The 21739-nt window shown below is 36.1% G+C and overlaps 2 protein-coding genes across 5 annotated transcripts in view; one reads left to right on the forward strand and one right to left on the reverse strand.

Annotated features, from left to right (window-relative positions):
* LOC149787354 (carbonic anhydrase 13-like) overlaps positions 1-10100 on the forward strand; it is a 68117-nt gene extending 58017 nt beyond the window's left edge. The window contains exon 8 of the mRNA XM_089977915.1: positions 7646-10100. Coding sequence (XP_089834041.1) covers positions 7646-7669 — 24 coding nt within the window. The 3' untranslated portion in view covers positions 7670-10100. The remainder of the gene's footprint in view (positions 1-7645) is intronic.
* Positions 888-19341, reverse strand: LOC149787356 (uncharacterized). Of its 4 annotated transcripts, none has more exons than XM_089977933.1 (6): positions 18630-19341; positions 6977-7130; positions 6231-6374; positions 5566-5741; positions 3147-3210; positions 888-1298 (listed from the first exon to the last, which is right to left on the reverse strand). In XM_089977933.1, the coding sequence occupies exons 1-6, from the start codon at positions 18630-18632 to the stop codon at positions 1270-1272; spliced, it is 570 nt and encodes a 189-aa protein (XP_089834059.1). In that variant the 5' UTR covers positions 18633-19341; the 3' UTR covers positions 888-1269. The 4 variants fall into 4 exon arrangements, with proteins under 4 accessions (XP_089834059.1, XP_089834060.1, XP_089834061.1 ...); XM_089977934.1 differs by lacking the exon at positions 18630-19341 and adding an exon at positions 16992-17140; XM_089977935.1 differs by lacking the exon at positions 18630-19341 and adding an exon at positions 16855-16992.
* Between the last annotated feature and the right edge of the window lie 2398 nt (positions 19342-21739).

The raw sequence follows: 21739 nt of genomic DNA on the forward strand, positions 1-21739 counted from the left end.
TACATAAAAACTGCCTTAAAATTCAAACATAGGAATTAATCTTTGATAAAGAAATGTGACCAAACGCCGTTGCGTCTTTTTGCAGCTGTTTGCTCTTACTTCCTAACAACGACAAAACCTCACCGTGATGCATTGCTGAATCGGACTTGCGTTGTTTTGATAGGGTCAAGATGAGAGAAATGTAATTTTCTGTGATAGATTAGGCCAACCCAATCCCTCCGCTTTCTTAAGTCACGTATATTTGTATGATCAGGCCATGAAAGTGGGGTGAATTTACGAACAGGTGGTGGGGATGAGCGTGTTGTACCGAATAGTGAATTTAATCTTCTAAACTTCGATTCTGGAGCAAGTTCAGTATAGAATAAAAACAAATTTGTTTTCCTACGTTAATAATGAATACATTTCATCTTTTGGTAGCAAAAACTAAGTATTTTAACTCGTGGCTTCTCCGCTCGTTAAAGTATCATGTTTGTGGCACCACACGATTAAATATATCCAGTGTTAACATAGTAAATATCCTCTATATATTGGTGTCTGTTAATTAAATATTTCATTAATAGGCATTTTAAGATACTATTTCAAGAGTCAATTTTAAATACAATATTTTTTTTCTTTGCCTGAAGGTTCTGTCGACTGATCCTTACAACAAATTCCTAAAGGCAAATATATGTTTATGTGCATTGTAAAAAAAGGAATACAAATTTTGAAATAAAGCGAACGCATATTGGGTGCTCTCTCCACCTCTCCAGCGACCGCACTCCGAAATTTAAATTCCTAAGTATCTTCTGTCGCGCATTCAGTGCTCACAAATAAATGTCTGATTTTATACAATGTTTATGACAGGTAATTGTTCAGTTTGTCCATCAAAGAGTAGAGAAAATAGGACATTCTTATGTCTGCAGTAAAATACACGACTTTTTATTGGTATCAGTTAAAACAATGATCAAAGAAAGGTTACACACAATATGTTTTTTCATATGTTGAGCATTCTGTAATCGACGTGGCAAAGGTGTGCTGTTCATCACCAACTGCTCTTCGTCCACACATCTACGGCGGTATCTCTGATCCCACTATCTTTAAAATAATCTTTCAAAGAGTTATATGTGATTTAGAGTTAATGAAACTAAGTTTTGCTTCAGTACGCAAAACATTCTTTTCATAGACTATTTAGTCTCTTAACAGCGAAAACAATCATGATAATAAAAAAAATATGGTGCCCTTGTGAACTTCAGAATACATCCCAGAACGTCGTTCAAAACATGAGTGAAGCTATCTGTAATTCAGGATGGCTTTGAATTCTGAAAGGGGGGAAAGATAGTGTCTTTATACTGTATGCTGGCATATTGAATTAACCAATTGCATGTGATCGTGCATCTTCGCTAGCCAAGGTTCCAATAACCCTATCTAAACCATGGCATATGGAGCATATATTTTTGAGCTTCGGGTCTGTGAATACCTTGCACAAATACCGTGTTTGCACAAATACCTTGTGACGCGAGCCACTGCATCAAATCAAAACTAAGTTGTGTAAATTTCAACACTGTTCCAACGTGATTAAGACAAGGAGAGCACACAATTTGAATGGATTGATAAATAAGCAATTTTCCAGTGTCAGTCCGTGTTTGCACAAATACCTTTCGCTCAAATACACCTGTAATGGCTTCCCTCTGGTACATAGTCATACTTTCGATGTTTAGCTTCCAAAGTATCCTTTTGAGGTCAATTGCAACCACCGTTTTTGTCATATGTACAATGCCCCACACTATTGGTTAGTTGGCACTACATACTAAGGGAGTTAACACATGAAATCCAATAGATGTCGCTAGGACAAAGTACCAATATAGTCTGGTTCCCTGCTTAGTATGATCCCTGCGTTGCACCCAGGAGTGCAACGCAGGCAGCATACTAAGCAGGGAACCAGACTAGTACCAATATAGCTATTCGATCCGCCAAGGTGTAGACATGGTTATCGGAACCTTGGCTAGCGAAGATGGCTGTCGTCCTATTCACTGCATTACAAATAACCGGATATGGCAATCTGGAATACGTCACACGTCGTTGATTTGCCTTATAAATGCCTATATAATGCAGTTGGTTAATAAGTATGATATATGGTTGAAAGCGTTTCGTTTCGAAATATATTTAGTTGAATGATTAGTGTTATCTTCTGGTTTATTTTAAAATTATTTATTTATATTCCGTATTAAATAGACGGAACGTTGTTCAGTTCCTTAATTATAATGATATATTATCATTCAGCAGTTGTAGTGTGTGCATCCCATAAATACAAAATGTAACATTCACCGAATCCTCAAGTCGATAAAACTATTTAGCCCAATAATACATTTCTGTAATTTCATCTTCTTTCCTAAAGGATGAATCAGGCTGTGACATCCACATTACTATTACTTGATTACAGGCATGCCATTTAATATTATTTAATTCACATACAAGTAAATTATTATTACTTAATTCACATACATGTCAATTAATATTACTTAATTCACAGACACGTCAATTATTATTACTTAATTCACAGACGTGCTATATGACGAACATAATAAAGATTGGCTCAATGACCTTCGGACATATACAAATGGTTATTTCAATGGCTCATATAAATAAGATTGGTGAGAAAATTTGACAACAAATGAAGAGGAAGGAGAGACGGAGCAGAGTTATGGCTCTTTGGGAAGACTGGAAGCGGAGTCTTCGAAACCAATCACCCCACCCGACCCCACTCCCAACATCCGCGCTAAATTGGTTCTTCGAGCACAAACAGCCCCTGTGATAGATTTAGAGGAGTCTCGGAGAGGAGGGGGTTCGGTAAAACTCCTTTTATTGCAGTTTACAACCGAACACGTTTGACCATTTTAATCAGAACCACCGACTCCTACCCATCTAACACGTTCAAAAAGTCCTGGATCTACTTTGTTCAGAATTAAATCCAATAAATATCGTGAAAAAAGCATGACTGTCTAAAATAAAATGTCCTTAGAATGCGGATTTTATCCAGTTTTAAGACCAAAAAGGCGATGTCCGTCTGTCAAGTATTATTTACCATCTTCAACATATATTTCATTTACAACTAGAACTGGAATTAACACATGCAATTTTACTTGTTGCTATTTAAACAGTGTACAAACCTTCGTAGTCCACTTTTCCATCCCTGTTAATGTCTGCTTCTTTTATCATCGCATCTACCTCGTCCTGTAAGAGCACAAGACGTTTCATAATTTGCTTTCACGTACAGATGAATATATACCTTTAGACATGTACGCTGTCTGAGCAAAAGCCTCCATACAAGGCAGTAAAACAGATAGAAAATATATATGATTATTTTGAAAATACACGAAACCTATATCTTCATAATATTTATAAAGCTTCATATTAGATTAGAAGCATATACAAATGGAACAAAGTGGCATAGAAATGAGAGCATCATCAATGCATTTTGTATTCGCCAACCATATTTTCCATGTGGGCAGTAAAATGTATACGAACGTTGAATTTATTGGACGCCATTTGAAAGTAGGGAACCGAGCCACGTGAACTAGATCTGCAGCTCTGAAGTGGAAGAAAACAATAAAACCTTTCAGCATCACGAAAGAAGGGCAAATACGGAGATTTAATAACGATACTTCATTGATGTTCATCACAATAAAAAAAAGACGAGCTGAGTAAATGAAAGCAGGAGAAATACATGGATATACAGATACATGTCAACACATTTGATATTGATTCTAGTTAAACAATTCTTTCAGCACGACGTTCGTGAAATTCTAATTCCCTTTCCTTATTCCATGAAAATTCAAACAGTATAAGACATTTACTTGCTTCCCAAAAATAGTTTGGTCCTAAACGGTGTGAAATTGCCGTGAAATGTGAGGATAACTCGACCAAGAGCAAATAATCTGGAATATGTAGTCACTTTGAGGCTTTTTAAGGAACGGATTGGAATATGTGATCGGGATGAGGTTCCTCAAGGAACAAGCTGGAATATGTGATCGGGATGAGGTTCCTAAAGGAACAAGCTGGACTATGTAATCGGGATGAGGTTCCTAAAGGAACAAGCTGGACTTTGTGGTCGGGATGAGGTTCCTAAAGGAACAAGCTGGAATATGTAGTCGGGATGAGGCTTTTCAAGAAACTTACTGGAAATGTATTCAGTATGAGGTTTGTAAAGAAACGTATTTGAATATCTAGCCAAGATGAGACTTTGTAAGTAACAGACTGGAAAATACAGCCTGTATGAGGCGTTTCAAAGAATATAAATATTTTTAAATGTCTTCTTCCAGTAGGACTGTAAGTTGGCACCATTATAACTCGGCAAGTTGGAAACAAGAATGAATATTTTATGAGAAAGCAAAAAGAGTCTTTTCAAACCGAAACGTCGGAATCTTGTATGTTGAATGAAAATACATTGTCACAAGAGTAATAAAAAAGTCCCAAAGTTTAAGCCAAAGTGTAACGTTTTGTGCCTAGCAAACAAAGTTAATATGTGGCAAAGCTATTTCTAACCGTATTAAAATAAACCTGACCTAATTTATAGTTCTGGCGACCTTAAGAAAAATTACAAGGTCATTAGGTTTGATATTACATACAAAAGCTGTTCACTTAGGTAAAAAAAACATACGCGATGATAAAAGAATGTCGTCTTTTGATGTTGATACCAGCAATACCATTTATAATAAAATATGTCTACCTACAAAGGGCACACAACGTAATTTGAATGAGCCCTTAAGGGGTATGCAACGTTAATTTGAGGTATGAAAACATCATATATACAAGAGCAGGGGCACCAAAATGATGTCGTTTAGGAGTAACTGTCCTTTACGTGGAGGTGTCTAAGGTAGGTTTCAGTTTAATTAGGTGAAATAATCCATATATTGTTGCTTCCATGCGAAATAAGATTGCATGTTTACTCATTATGCATAAACACCCATTGTGTATAAAATCGTGCACCACCGAAACGTGCACATATGGATACCAAATTTCATTTGTCTACGTTGTCTTTTTCTTTGCTAAATTGTGCAAAGAATGCTTTATCAAAAAGGTTTTAACAGTGGATAGAAGATATTGAAAAATTTCTAAAATGACTTTAACATCCAGGTCGTGCCTTATGCATATTGTCACAACATGACTCTACGATTTCATGTGTATACATATGGCGTATGCATTCTGCCCTCTCCCTCCAAAACTTAATTATGGGGACCCCTTCAATAAAAATAGTTGTTCGATGGGCAGTTTAGGCCTACCTTGGACAACCCACACCTATGCTACTGCGGAGATTGCTTGGATGGTTCCACGCCACTGACATCAAGTGGGTTTTGCTTAATAGTGAATACAAGATTTTTTGTTTGGTCAAACAAATGTCAAAATCACAAAAATTCAAATTAACCTAATCAGATCTCGAGAACTATTTAAAAGTAACTAAATATCCAGTTTGATATGGTTTAAATCAATCAATTCCGCGCCGCAGTGTACAACTGAACACGTATCGAGTAGCTTAAATCAGCAATTAAATCAGAGGTTTCAATATGATAGCAGTATATAATGTAATACCTCTGTTATGACCTCTCCTAGTTTGTTGAGAACCTCGTACAGTTCACCAGGTGAGATTCCTCCATCTTTGTCCTTATCGAAGAAGCTGAACACTTCATGAAGCTCCATCTCGGGATCAACGGATAACTTTCTCTGGAAGATCTTCATGAACTCCTCAAAGTCTATGGTACCTGATTCTGAAATTATAATTCATAAAAGAATGTTGCCAGGTTCTGAAATTCATAAAAGTCTATGGTACCTGATTCTGAAATTGTAATTAGTAAAAGCATACGATACCTAAATCCCAAAGTATATGTAAGAATTCGTATATTTCGTTTAGTATAATTATTTTACCCAAACTAAACAATATTTTAATACCCGTTAAGCAGACTGATGAAAGTAGCGATTTGAAAAACAAAGCAAGAAAATGAACATAAATGTATTCGTTTGCTTATTTGAATTGTCGTGATTTAGCTACATCATCTAAATGGAACGTTATATGTTCTATTACGAAAAACGCTTTAAACATTTTTTCTTCTGATAAGTCATATTTTCCACCTTACTGCAGAAGGAAGCCGAACATCTGAATTTACCTTAAATTTTACCATACATTCAATTATGAAGCCAAAATGTGTGATGGGCATTTTGTGAACTGTAATGAAAACAAGATATTTGACTTTTCCTACTATCAATATCCACCGTTCTAATCATGGCTTGCAGTTCAAGGACAGTTGACCTGACCCCAAAGGAATACAAAACGCTGTTTAACTCCTCTTTTGTTATCATTCCATCTCCGTTCTTGTCAAACAATGTGAAGCTCTCTTTTAATTCTGTAAATATACAGAGAATCGACATGATGATGTTTTGATTTTATCTGGAAGAATAATCGATTGTGTATAGTAATGAATCGAAGATTTTGTCCCAAAGAAATTATGTATACATATATGTCATTTATCAAGTTTAGAAGCTTTTTACAAATACAACATCTTTACATAACGTCTTCTCTGAACATGCTATACAAGCACCCACTTGCAAAACGGGGTTAAGCACCAGGTTTTCCCAACTTGCTAACACGAGGTTATACGTCAAGTTTGACCAGCTTGCAAACTGAGGGTTAGACGTCCAGTTTTACCAACTTGCAAACAAGAGGTAAAGTGCCAAGTTTTACCACTTGGAAACACGGTGTTAGGTACTACGTTTTACCAACTTGCAAATAAGGGAGTTAGGTATAATGTTTTACAAACTTAATCATTGCTTTTCCACCTACAAGGAGTAACATCCATAACATGGTGAACGGCATAGTAACATAATATCGTAAACAACTCAAGGAATAGTTTATCAACGTCTTCGTTACGCTGTTTATAACATAGAAGGCATTACAGCATGAGGAATATGGTAATAAAGACGGCACTTAGGCACCATCAGTACGTACCTTGTATTTTATCTTCTGACAGTTCTGTAAGGGATTGATGACGGGAACGGTAACCTTTCTTCTCCTTCTCCGCCTCAGGTTTGCTGTCATTTTTGTCATGTTTCTTGGCCTTGGAGATTGATTCAAACATTCCACGTAAATTCTTAAATTTCATCTGCAAAACAGAAATACAATGTACTCCAGATACAGTGAAGCCCAAGGGACCCCAAGGTCATGTTGTTTTAGGTCCATCATACTGTACATTGCCTTTGTCTAAAGCTTTGAGGAAGTCGACATTAATTATTAGTTTTTGGGAGGAGGTATAGATAAGTGCTTTTAGTGTTTGCAGCTACAGTATCTTCCAAAAAGTAAAGTTTCGTTGTTGCAAGCCGGTATCATGTACTTTCTTTCAAGGTGTAGTTAAGGCGCAACAACAGAAGCTGTAGCGTCAAAAACTTCCATTGATATTTACTGATGTGTTCATTCACACAGGCCCCTACACACATCTACACATACACTCTAACAAGGATGACTGCATATACAATAGAAGCGCAACAAATTACATCTGACTCCAAAAAAAATGAAGGTTTAAAAGTGTCTGTTACACTATGCTGCAATACAGGAGATAATGTTATGTATGTTTAATTTGCATTATTTGTTAGTAAGTTTTATTGTATTTTTATCTTTCAGGTAACCAATACTTGTAGACCATAATGTGTGCGTCTACATGATTTCCAGAGGCAATTCCTTTGAGGAATATTAAAAACTAAAACAATAGTAAAAGCTTTGATAAACATTTTGACTAAATTTTGCACTGACTTTTGAAAGGTGAATAGTTTGACTTAAACAGATTCATTTCCATTACCATGAATCGATGAATGCATTGATAAAATTGGAAATGCCAAGTAAGTCAACAAATTTAACCTTTTCAAAGGATTTTGGCAAATTCCACTGACGGAAAGGGCAAAGGAAATTTCGGCATCCGTGACTCCAGAGGGACTTTATCGATATAAAGTGATGCTGTTTGGGATGAAAGGTTCGCCTAATACTTTTCAACGTTTAATGAACATGATTGCATCTGGTCTAGATAATAGTAATGCTTACATCGATGATGTCATCATCTACAACGACACAAAAATCATTAAGCGAGAATTCGGAAATTCTTTGACAGACTCAGTGATGCAAATCTGACAAGTAATTTATTCAAAAGTGAGTTTTGCCGTGCTTGTGTAACATTTCTACGACATATCGTAGGACATGGACAAGTTAAAACTATAAATGCTACGGTTAAGGCTATTACTGAATCCCTGTGCCTATTAGTAAAAAGCAACTGATGCAATTTTTGGTATGGCTGCATACTATCGGAAATTGTGTTCCAATTTTTCCATAATTGCTGAACCCGTGACAAATTTATTGAGCAAGAATCCCAAAACAAATGTCAGAAGGCTTTTAATAAGTCAATGGCTATGCTTGGGAGTGCACCAGTTCTAACAGTTCAAAATTTCAGTTAATCATTTAAACTGTATGTTGATGCAAGTGTTGTTGGGGTTTGAGTAGTATTGATTCAAGAAGACAAAAATGGTGTAGATCATCCAGTGTGCTATTTTTCTGAGACTTTAAATAATCACCAGAGAAATTATTCCACAAATGAGAATGAATGTTTGGTTTTGATGCTACATTACAACACTTTGATGACTACATTAGTTCAGCTCCTACTCCGATTATTGTGTTTAGGAATCACAACCAATTTACTTTCATTGACAAGATGAAACACAGAAATCTGAGATTATTAAGGCGGAATTTGAAGTTTCAGGAATACAATAATGACATCAGGCACGTCAAGGGAAAAGACAATCTAATAGCAGATGAACTATCACGTATATAGAAATGTATTGTTTCGTGTATATTATGTCATTCATAAGATTTCATCTTATTTAATTTCTTTTAACACATAATATTTCACTAATAGTAAAAGGAAAGTTTTACTGCGTAAATCTTTCTTTTTCTGTATGAGGTGAAATGTTATGTATATTTGATTGTTTGTTAGTTTTTTTAAATTCCATTATATGCTATTGTAATGTAACATTGTATGTTGGGCTTGACCTGAATTAACTTTGTTCTGTAAACAACTAACACACTGCTAAATTATTCTCTCTGTATATGGGTTTAAAATCAGTATTATTCTTAATAGAAGTAAATACTTTTATTAGGGTCTAGGTCATAGGTTTTGGAATTTCGCCTGTGTATTTTACGTAGTCCATGTTATGTTTTTTATTTTATAAATATCAGGATCGTTCTAGAAGGTTATTTTCCATTAGTTTTGTTTAGAAAATGCTAATTGTGACCTAAGGTCGAGTAGAGAACTATATAAACTTGTAAATGAGAGAATTTTTCAGTCATGCCTTAAGATCTAACATTTTCAAGTTGTATTATACGTTGTGTTCAGTATTTCATTTTAGGGCTGGAAATGTTATTTCTTCAAATTATTAAATTCAAGTGATAGTTGTCTCTGGAAATACAAAAGTGCTCCGATAAAATTCGTGGGCAGAAACATTCACTGGAATTAATAGTGAATTCAAACCTGGAAATATATTACTGTGATTCAACAAAAGACCGTTGACACATCAATGCTCTATAAACTACCACAGACACATCATCGACTTCACTTTTTGGATTTATTCTGGACTTCTGTTGAATGGTATTCAGGACTTTACTTTAAATTACAAGGACTTGTGTCGGTAATTCTTTGATTATTTGGGGATTTAATTCGCAAGATCTTTTTTCTCATTTTCACATTTTGCATTGTAGGAAAATAATTTATTTATTGACGTGTACAAAGCTTATTGCTTTTCACTCTTTTCTGTTACATATTCTAAGATATAGACTCGTAACAATACAAAAAAGTGACAAGAATATAAGTAGTACCATGAATTTGGTCAAATATACATAATTCTAGGTACAGTTTTATAACCCAGTCTAGTTTATCTGTAGCTGATTCAGCAAACAAATAGATTGAAGAGGTTCCTTACTGTTAACCCATACAACTACAATAAATCTCTCTAATCATTTTAAACCGCTGGTAATGTATCACCTAATAAACAATGCCTTCATGCTCAAATAAATGTTGCAATTGTGTATAGAATTAGATGGTTTTGGTGCACTTTGCTAGTTCCAATTTCGTCTGTTAAGGATAAAACGTCGCGAGAGAATGTTAACTAGGGGTGGTATGGAATAAAATACGACACGGTTGACTGGATACGTTTAACTCGAGTGGACAACGACCAATATTATTTTGTGACTGTGTTTCTTGGTTGGACGCCTGTCTCATAAATTATGGTAATTTCCGTATATTCTGTGTTTTTTTCCCACAGGTTTTTCTTACTGCGGTGTGTAATTGCCAGAATAATGCATAATTTTCAGCTATAGTAAGAACTATGTATCCCTGTGACGACAAGGGTCATTTTCGGCAGCTATTTCGTGTATAGTGCACGCGATCATATATATTATCCACACAATCAGGAATTAAATCTGAACATGATTGTGTTCTGAACATCTCTGGTTCAGCATCAATCGAAATCTTGTCTCTTCCAGCTTTAGAAAGGTCAGTTTATATGCTTCTGGTTAAACACTTGTAGAGTTTGTTTTCTTTAATACATTAATACACATGCTGGTTTGTTTATTTCTCTCCGATATCGCACTAAGCAACCGCCTAAGCCTTGACAAAAACAGCCTAATGTTGTTTTTTCTTCTTAACACGTGAACTTCGCTACACTTCACTTCACAGCTGTGTAGTTGTTGTTTGTGGATTTGACGCCATTTCTCAGCGGAAAAATATGCTATATCGGGCGGCCAGTATGACTGGTGGAGTAAGAATTCGGGAAAACCCAGTAGGAAACAGCGACCCACGTGAATCACTGGTAGCTTTCTATTATACCCACATTGACAAAGCCAGAGACTCGAACCCACGTGGACAGAGGTGAGATAGCAGTGATCAGTTAAGGCGAGCGCTTTAGACCTCCCGAGGCCATTTATAACTGTTTAGTAAGCGAAAAGCTCATCACTCTTTATGGTGAATTGAAAAGTTCGTCGTTTTCTGTAGGCTTGTTAAAGCAGATATGTGATGTAAAAATGGTCAAGGAATTTGGCCTATAAGTAAACAACTGACACCCATTCTCAGTGGCGTCACTAGGGTTGGTGTCACTCAGTGCGATTACTCATGGTGTCACCCCCGTGGACCTCCTTCCAGCACAAAAATTCAAAAATATTATAGACAGTCACGTGCGGTAACTCATGGTGTCACCCCCATGGACCTCCTTCATGCAAAAAAATTCAAAAATATTATAGACAGTCACGTGCGGTAACTCATGGTGTTACCCCCATGGACCTCCTTCATGCACAAAAATTCAAACATATTATAGACAGTCACGTGCGGTAACTCATGGTGTCAACACCATGGACCTCCTTCATGCACAAAAATTCAAAAATATTATAGACAGTCACGTGCGGTAACTCATGGTGTCAACACCATGGACCTCCTTCATGCATAAAAATGCAAAAATATTATAGACAGTCACGTGCGGTAACTCATGGTGTAACTCCCATAGACCTCCTTCCTGCACAAAAATCAAAAATGTCATCGACAGTCATTTTGGTGTATCCCCGGTGGTGTCACCCGGTGCAGTCCACACCCCCAGCACCCTCATAGTGATGACACTGCTCATTCTGCGTGTATTGCTTTCGAAGTAAAGGACACAACTGGTGGAAAAAGTGAACGATCATCAAGGAGGTAACTAATTATCTTAAAGTTATATATCCTGTTGATGAGACGAGAAGAAAATGTCTTGCTCGTGAGTGGCATCTTTTTATGTTTCTTTATTTCACTTCAATCCACTATAAACAAAATGATCCTGGATTATTCAAATTGTCTGGCACTGTCAATGAACTAAATATAAATTCAGATTTTTTGGAGGGTAAACTGATAAACTTAAATGGGAAAAAAAGTATTTTGTGCAATAAAGGTATTCCTCCTTTGCGATTCATTAGTATACAGCTTTTATTTATCCACTAAATATTACAGCTGAGCCTTGTTTAGCAGATAAACTAAGTTTGGCACTAAAGAGGACATTTGATATGTATTAAACTTTGTTTTAGATTTGAAATTATATAAGCTAAGAAAGAGATTTCCATCATTTACCACTAGTCCTTGTCTAAAAAGTGGAAGCCGTAATCAGTGCCGGATTACCAACTAGACAGTGTAAGCACCGGCCTAGGGGCCCCGCCAAAACGGATAAAAATAATATTGATAAAACGTATTAGGAGATAATTTGCGAGGGGGACCCAAGATTTCGACCTAAGGACCTAAGGGCCTCTACAGGGTTGAATCCGGCACTGGCCGCAATGGTCATAAAACTCGAACAATCCTGAGTTAATAATTAATGTGCAACCCTTTAAATCCTAAGGGTAATTATATTTGTAGAAATTTTTTGAGCTTAATTGGGATACAGTGCTATTACGAATCTAGATTTGTTATTTCGATAGATAAGTATTTGTTGGTACTTTCTATATTGTTCCTTTGTTTTTGTTTTCGTGATAGAAAGGTCGTGCACAGGCCTTTGAAATTCTATTATCGTATCAAGCAATGTCAGAATAGTTGAGGGAAAAAGAACCAGAACAAGTCCCATACATAGAGGATCTCAAATGGGTAACGATTTAATATTGAATTTATGAAACGATTTAACGGTGAATTTATGAAACGATTTAACAGTGAATTTATGAAACGATTTAATAGTGAATTTATAAAACGAGTTGAATGTTATTCAAAGAGTTTCATAAATTTAGTATTAAATCATTATCCATTTGAAATTCTTTTCATCACATAGTTTTATTTCAGTATAAATTATTTAGATAGAACGAAGAACGAATAATTTCGTTCATTCTAACAGACGCCGTACCTTTCATTTGTTGTGCGTAAAAATTGGTCCCCAAAAAGTTGAGATAGCAAAATTATATTATACATTTTTGATAACTAAAAATCAAAGAAAAAGCGTCCGTCCAAATAAAAAGAACATTTTACAAAAGACAAAACATTTGTCAACACAAGATGTCCAATTCGTGTGATGTCAGATTATTTGATACTGAGCACAGTACCTGTTTGAGTTGGCATACACAATACAATGACAGTGTTTGAAATTCCACATCACAACTAAACATTACATTGTTGCGATATTTTTGTGAACAGAAGATTACTGGATGCAGAAATACACATATTTACTGTAATGTATTTGTGACCAGATATTTGCAGTATTTGATTTGGAACATTAGATACAGAAGACGTAAACAAATCTCATTTTGAGTCGGACTTGCTTGACGTATTTACCGCGTCAATATGCTGTGGTTGGATAAAGTTCTCTCAGTTGGGGAGACCGGTTTATGTCTGTATTTTTCTGTGAACAAAGGTGACTTTATTTACTTCAGTAAGTTCACATTTAAACCAAGCTTGTATATAGGGTGGATTCCATGATACATATATATCGCCCATCCATCCCCACCCCCACCCTCGTTATCATCTAAGCAATACCGGTAGTTTTACATGTTATTGTTCTTGTCTTGTGGGTTATTTCTTTTCTTTTTTTTTTTTCATGTTATGATATACATGACATAAGAAATCCCTGTGTGTGTAAATTGGCATTACTGAAACAGACGAGACCATTTATTCCCTATTCCCTTTCACGAGTCAAATAAAAAATGGCGGTCAAAAATGTTTAATGAAAACAAAAAGTTCCAGAAGGCGGGGTTAAAAAAGTTTTCACACGATCACAGCTAATCAGTAAAGAGAATACTGCATACTAATTTCATGGGCTTATTTGGACCAATCAGAATCACACAAAGTGATATGTTCACATGCATAATATAAAAAATATGAAACTGCACACACTGCAGGCAAAGTGTACCGACTATGTGATAAAGATTTATAACTGGCAATGCTGGCAACGAATTTTCTGAGACATTTTAAATATTCATCAGTTTTTTCGATGTCATTCAAAATATTTGTATAAACCATACCTCGTCTAAAAGACCGAATACTAATCACTCGTCCGCCATAGTAACATGACTGTAAGCATTCAGAACAAATCATCGTGAATTTCAGAAAAAAAATCAGTGTAATACCATTTCCAAGGTGAAGGTTGAGTGTTATACGCTGCGAGATAGTTCCTTTGTATTTATATTCTAAATGAGTTATACAACGAAAATGATAGACAGTAAATTTTTGTCTTTATATACAAATTTATAATTTTATTGCTGAAAATAAAATGGAAATCTTTTAAAGTGTTTTGATGTTTTATTGTGCACGTGTCATATGCAAGTAGCAAAGGGAGACTTATACTGCGTACGACACGCGACCTTGACTTTGGAAATGGTGTCGCGCAGATTTTTCTAATATTGGATTCACGCTGCTTTGGAAATACAATCGTAACAGTCATGCTACCGTGGCGGTCGGATCATTGGCATTCGTTCTTTTAGGCAAGTTTGTATTTGCAATGTTTTGGGAATGGCATCGAAAAAACTTAACAAATATTTAGATTGTACACCCACCCACCAAGAAAATTCGTTTTCATATTTGGTTACAATATATATCTGTATTCTGACATTTCTTACCAATGTGACAGAATTTCAAAGGATTTCCTGTGGATCATGCAGTATGTGAATCATGCAGTATTATATATTTATCTGTGAATGGCTCAAGACGAAACAAGCCCGAAAGATCCAGAAGGATTTGACGTGGATACCCAGTGTGATGATTAATCGCTTTCGGTTTGATGCGTACTGTCGCACAAACGAACAAGACTGACGGTTTGGAATTGGAAATGATTAACTCTCTGCTGAATATGGCACATCTGAACAGTTGGATGAGATTCTGGTATTTCTTCCAAGCCTGACTCAAGATTACGAAAAATCACAAACACTGTTACCGATTAACTTTTTTGACTGAATACATTCATCTTTGTTCATAAAATGGCGCAAAGTACTCAGAGGAATTCACCTTTAAGGTCGAATTAAAACATCAATTACAATCCAGAAAGTATGTAGGCACTGTACTCTTTTTCACCGGATTACATTATTTAAGTTGTGAGAAAATCCTTGTACAACTGGGTGACCATAGTAACAATATAGCAAATTACATTGGGTGACCATAGTAACACTATAGCAAATTACACTGGATGATCATATTAACGTTGCTGCGCATGGTATATATATAGAGTCCATGGTTCCAGTGCAAATTATATCGGATGTTGCACAACATTCCTTGCCCTACTTATCCTTACATGCGTCACCTGTTTACTAGTACACGTGGAGAACGAGCTACAGGTAATACTAAATAGTTCATCACCCAAAACCCACGTTGGACCTAATAACCCAGCTTTCAACGCTGCATGTCTTTCAGACGAATATTCTATAAACTGAGCTTAAAAATAAAAATTACCTTCCAGTATGCGATGCTGCCAATATTATTGAGTTTTTGATTATATAATGGTATGGAGTCAAATGTTGGCTCCACGAGGTCCATAAACTGAAACTAATTAAAGAATCACGAAAGCTGTATAAAGGATAATGTATATGACTAAATCAAATATTTGAAATTTGTAAAGGCTAAATATCCATTATAATAAAGCATTGTATATCCCAAATAGTGTGCTAAGGTCTTAAACCAGAAACATTCAATTTCTTATTTTGGTATAATTCGAAATGAAACACAAGCTACACGACTCTTTCTACGCGCGCGTGTGTGTGTGTGTGTGTGTGTGTGCGTACGTGTGTGTGTGTGTTATCTCGATTTTGAAAGTAGCTTTAACAATTTGTCAGTACTTTACAGCCAGTCCATATCGCTACTTTGTGTGGCATTTTATAGTGATGTCTAGCACTGGGGCATCATGCCGCAAACACGTAGCATGATATCCCACCCAGCTGCATTATTCTGACACCAGGCCAACCAATCCCAACACCACTAACCTCCTAATGCTGAGTACCAAACGAGGCAGCTGCTAGTACCAATTTTTTATGTTTTTGTAATGACTTGACCAGGGCTCCAACCCGGGACGTACCACATCTGAGGAGGACGTTCTAACCACAAGGCCACCAGAGCGATTAAGATTCTTTCTACATCATTTCATTCTGACAATGTGGATTAAAAAGTTATGCTGTTTTATGCTCCTGGGGAAACTAGATTTGTTGTCAAAGTAAATGATATTTTCTATGATATGAACGAGTTGATCAATTTAGTGTTATTCATTAAAACCTAATACACATGAATTCAGGCTTAACCCTTCACTGCCTACTCATGCAAATGACAGCACATCATTATCGACCAATTTTCTAAATTATAAGTTCTTTCTCTGAAGACTTTGTCCTTTAAATAGAATGATATTTACAGCCAAGACATATTTTTAGAACATCTAACGCGAGAGAGAAATTAGTATTTCTACCAAATTGTTTTGTTCCATCGGAGTATCTTATCAAAATAGTCCATTGCGATGCTGGGCAAATTGAGTTACAACTGACAAAATTCCACGTGGTTTAAGGACACGCAGTAGTGACCTGTGGGATCTGTTCATTGGCATTTGATCTCCACATCAGCAGGCGTTCGAGACGGTATCTCAGCACAAGAAAGCTATTTAAAGTAGTCTAGATTAGCATCAATTTAATCCACTCTAAAGCGCACCGTGACTCATTAGCATTAAGTTACCATGTAAACTGCGATATATGAACTGATTTCATATAAGAAAGAAATAAAAAACAAAAACAATAGCAACAACAGACAAATCAAATAGACAAAACTATATTAAAAAAATAAGAGAGGTTGGAAAAATCATTAGACAGGAGAAAAAATTCACAACAATTACTAGCAAAACAGTGCATGTCTGATCATTGCTGCGCTACTTTAACGGCTGTCGAAGAAAGGAGGGATAGGTCAGTCTACTCTCGGACGACGGTCGTTAAAACATGATGGACAAATCTGAGATTCATTTTATCCGCTTACCTACAGGACTGCAAACAATTCCAGCCACTGAGTTTTTTTCCAAGCAAGTGAATGTCCGGGGACCATTAATAATATACCTAATCAGGCTGCAACCGGAGCAACCTCTGCCTTTTCTGTCAAGTCGTTGTAAAACTCGGATGCGTAAGGTCGATAATTTTTGTAAGTTTAGGCGAAAACAGAAAACTAGGCAGCACTAAATTCTTGCTCCAAAAAGTTAGTAAGCAGCCTTTGATCTTTTCCAGCACGTATATAGACTAAAAATAGATGAACTGAACATATTTAAGCTGAAAAATATATTGTTGATGTAGCGTTTGAATATTTCATATTTGAATAAATCAGTAATTTAACTTTCATATCAACAGTGACGTAGTATTTCGTCCCGTAACAGACACCCATTCAAGAATAAAATTCAAAATGGCTTCCTCTGCCACACATTTAAGGTTTTTATTTGCATGGAAGAAGCTGAGGACGCACCGATCAAAGTGGGTAGGATGAACAAAGGAGCCTAAAGTGGGGGTACATGTTTGTCTTTTAAACTAGAACATATTTAAGGTTGGTAAACTTTAGGGTGTATCACGTCTTCTATTGAACATGTCTGTATCTGTTTGATGAACCATCTAAATAATCTACTGGTGTATTATATAATTTTTCTATATAAAAATCCATCCATCCATCCATCCATACATACATACATACATACATACATACGTACATCCGTCCGTATGTACGTACGTACGTACATACATACATCCATCCATCCATCCATCTATCCATCCATCCACCCACATTCATCCATCATCCATCCATCCATCCATCCATTCATCCGTCCATCCATCTCATCCATACATCCATACATACATACATACATACATGCATACATGCATATATATATATCCATCCATCCATCCATCCATCCATACATGCATACATGCATATATATCCATCAATTCATCCATCCATCCAACCATCCATCCATACATCCATCCATCCATCCATCCATACATACATACATACATACATACATTCATCCTTCCGTCCGTCCTTCCGTCCTTCCTTCCTTCCGTACATACATACATACATACATCCATTTATCCATCCGTCCATCCACATTCATCCATCCATCTCATCCATCCATCCATCCATTCTCATCCATCCATCCATCCATCCAAACATGCATAGATACATACATACATACATACATTCATCCATCCGTCCGTCCGTATGTACGTACATACATACATACATACATACATACATACATCCACATTCATCCGTCCATCCATCATCCATCCATCCATCCATACATGCATATATATCCATCCATCCATCCATCCATACATCCATACATACATACATGCATATATGCATATATATCCATCCATCCATACATACATACATACATTCATCCGTCCGTCCGTCCTTCCGTCCTTCCGTACGTACGTACATACATACATACATTCATCCATTTATCCATTAGTCCATCCACATTCATCCATCCATACATACATACATATATACATACATACATGCATGCATGCATGCATGCGTACGTACGTACGTACGTACGTACGTACACATATACATTGGATGGAGAGTGACTAGTATTATCCTGTAGAAACTGAAATGAATTAAACTCACCATTCCTCTCTAAGTAATTCAGATTTCTACAGTTGAAAATAATAATTATACGAAGCCAGATCACTTCACGTTATGTTTTTGCCGAAACGTCACTAACACCATTTACTGGTGTCTTTCAGCACTTGACTCAGTATTCGATTTTTGATTCCATGGTGTACAATTTTATATTATCTTACATTCAGTCATGCTAGAAATACTTTCATCAATTCACTGATTCTTTCAGAAACGTCTTTATCAGTTTAGTCTCCTCTATGAGCGCAGAATGACACCAATGCAGTAGTTGTGACACCAATGTGACACCAATGCAGTAGTTGTGACACCAATGTGACACCAATGCAGTAGTTGTGACACCAATTTGACACCAATGCAGTAGTTCGCAAAATGTGTCTGTACGTGTTGACCGTTGACGAAACCAGTTTTACTAACGTTGATTTACTCCGACTAAATTATAATCCAAATATCCATCAGATGACCACTATCCCATGAATCTTTTTCTTTACTTCTCAATCCTGTGAGGTATGAAGACGAAGAACTAGGAAAGACCGATCAAAGCCAACACTGACAGCGGGCATCTGGAAGAATATGCGTCTATAAATGGCCGTTCTAAGAAGACAAATCTGGCATTTTGTGCGCTGCTGTACCACCATGTTCTGGCATCAATAATGACAGCTGTCAGGAATATACATACTACTGGATGTAGTTTAGGTTCGGATTCTCACTAAGAAGTAACAAATTGACGATGATGTGCACAATGTAAACGTTATCAAATCTGCTGATCTAAAAATAAAACAGACATAGAATGTAACTCTGTACTGACCGGACGAATGTATATTGAGCGGATAGCTGTTGTCGGGAACCAGCAATTTAACTATTAATGCAAGGGGATAATTATTTTTCGTTAATCAAAAAATGAAAATGTTATCATCACTGCCGCCCCCGCCCCCGACCCCCCTGCCCCGGGCAAATGAAATGGTCGGACCCTTACCTCAACTCATGGACTATGGAACGACTATACAAGAATAAAATTGTGATGGAAAGGCTTGCAGATGAATGTGTGAGTGAAATAGTATATAAAATCAAACTAAATTTTAAACATTTCTCTTCTTTCACGCTCATAACTGGATACAGATTTGAAGGCATGTGCTAAGAATGAACCAGCAGAACATTCTGTTGTACGATGTTTTGCCTGCATCTCCTGTGTATTCATCTCCGCTAGTCAAGGTTCCGATAAGTTAACCATCTACGCCTTGGCGGATCGATCAGATATTTCAATACTTTGTACTAGCAATATCTTTGGGATTTCATATGTTGCCTCTCTGAGTACTCTTGTAGCCGCTTTGTGTCTTGAACCTCAATTTTTTTAAACATTGAAACGGGTGACGTACTTAAATTTGAAAATATAATACTACTTCTAACTCTATAATTTACACCTTGGAGATTACGTTACTCGTGCATACCCACTGAAGGGTTAACCTCGACACTAGTGTATACCCTTCCAGTATCAAGTGACAGTAGAACACATTCGTGGCCAGTAAATCGACATCCACCGTAAGAGACAGAAGTATTTTGATGTGCACTACATGAGGAAACTGTACGCTTCAGAAAATATTTGACTTCTTGAGAGAAGGTGGGATATATATATATATATATATATATATATATATATATATATATATATATATATATATATATATATATATATATATATAATTTGGTCATGTATCGAGGATTCTATATGCTGCTTTTACCTTTTTATATACATTTTGCAAACTGTATCATCTTTACGAATTGCATGCTGTATTCTTCTACTTTATAGCTACAATTATTTGGAGGGTTTATTTTTCTAAGTGTTTGTGTACTTGATTTTTTATTTTAATTTTCCGAACTTTACCTTAGGTTGGTACCCTAAAACCATTATTGTGCTGATGTGTTGTATGCTACTAATATAAAGATGCACACCATGGAAAGATGGAAGATGATTGTAACATTCTGATTATCTTGAAATTATATTATGTTTCAGATATTTGTTCCGAATCTGTCTCTTACTGTGAGAGATTGACAGTTGTCATAACAATTAAATTAATACAATGCAACCACACAGGTATTACAAGATCATTGTTGGAAAAGATATGAAATAGTCTATTAAAAGAGCTCAGTTTAATTCATGTTACAAAATTAGTAAATAAAAATGAGGTATTTTAAAGAATTTGTACTCTTGATTTAGGTGGTGTTTGACAGTATTTGCAGAATGCTCTTTGAGATTCTTTCCCTTAATATACTATCAGCGTGTACTTTTGTACTTTGTAAAATAATGCATTTTGGGATACACAATAAATTTGAAAGTAAATTTAACAAAGATCTACACTGCATTTTTAAAACTACATTTCATGATCACAGAGCAGTACTCATTATATTTCATCATCTCAGAGCAGTACTCATAATTTGAAAGCTATTTAATTTATAGCACACATTGTCTGGTTTTATTGGCATTGACGCCATTTTCAGGAATTGATAGTATTCATGGCTGCCAGTATATTTTGGTGGAAGAAGAACTCGGAAAGACACACGGAAGAAATGGTAAGCTTTCTCACATATACACATTGGTCGATCTGAAACTTGAACTCCGGCGGACAGAAGTGAGATGTCCGAGTAATCTGTTAAGGCGAGCACCTTAGATTACTTGGTCAAGCTGACATTGGGTCTTTTATAGCACACCAACGAAATGTATAACAAGCTGTCAGAGTCTGTAACTATCATAACAGGGATACTATACTCTAATAGCGTACCAACGAAATGTATAACAAGCTGTCAGAGTCTGTGACTCTCATAACAGGGATACTATGCTCTAATCGCGTACCAACGAAATGTATAACAAGCTGTCAGAGTCTGTAACTCTCATAACAGGGATACTATACTCTAATAGCGTACCAACGAAATGTATAACAAGCTGTCAGAGTCTGTAACTCTCATAACAGGGATACTATACTCTAATAGCGTACCAACGAAATGTATAACAAGCTGTCAGAGTCTGTAACTCTCATAACAGGGATACTATACTCTAATAGCGTACCAACGAAATGTATAACAAGCTGTCAGAGTCTGTAACTCTC

This window comes from Sinohyriopsis cumingii, chromosome 12 (genome assembly GCF_028554795.1).
Source record: "Sinohyriopsis cumingii isolate HCF-2022 chromosome 12, ASM2855479v2, whole genome shotgun sequence".
Classification (NCBI taxonomy): Eukaryota; Metazoa; Mollusca; class Bivalvia; order Unionida; family Unionidae; genus Sinohyriopsis; species Sinohyriopsis cumingii.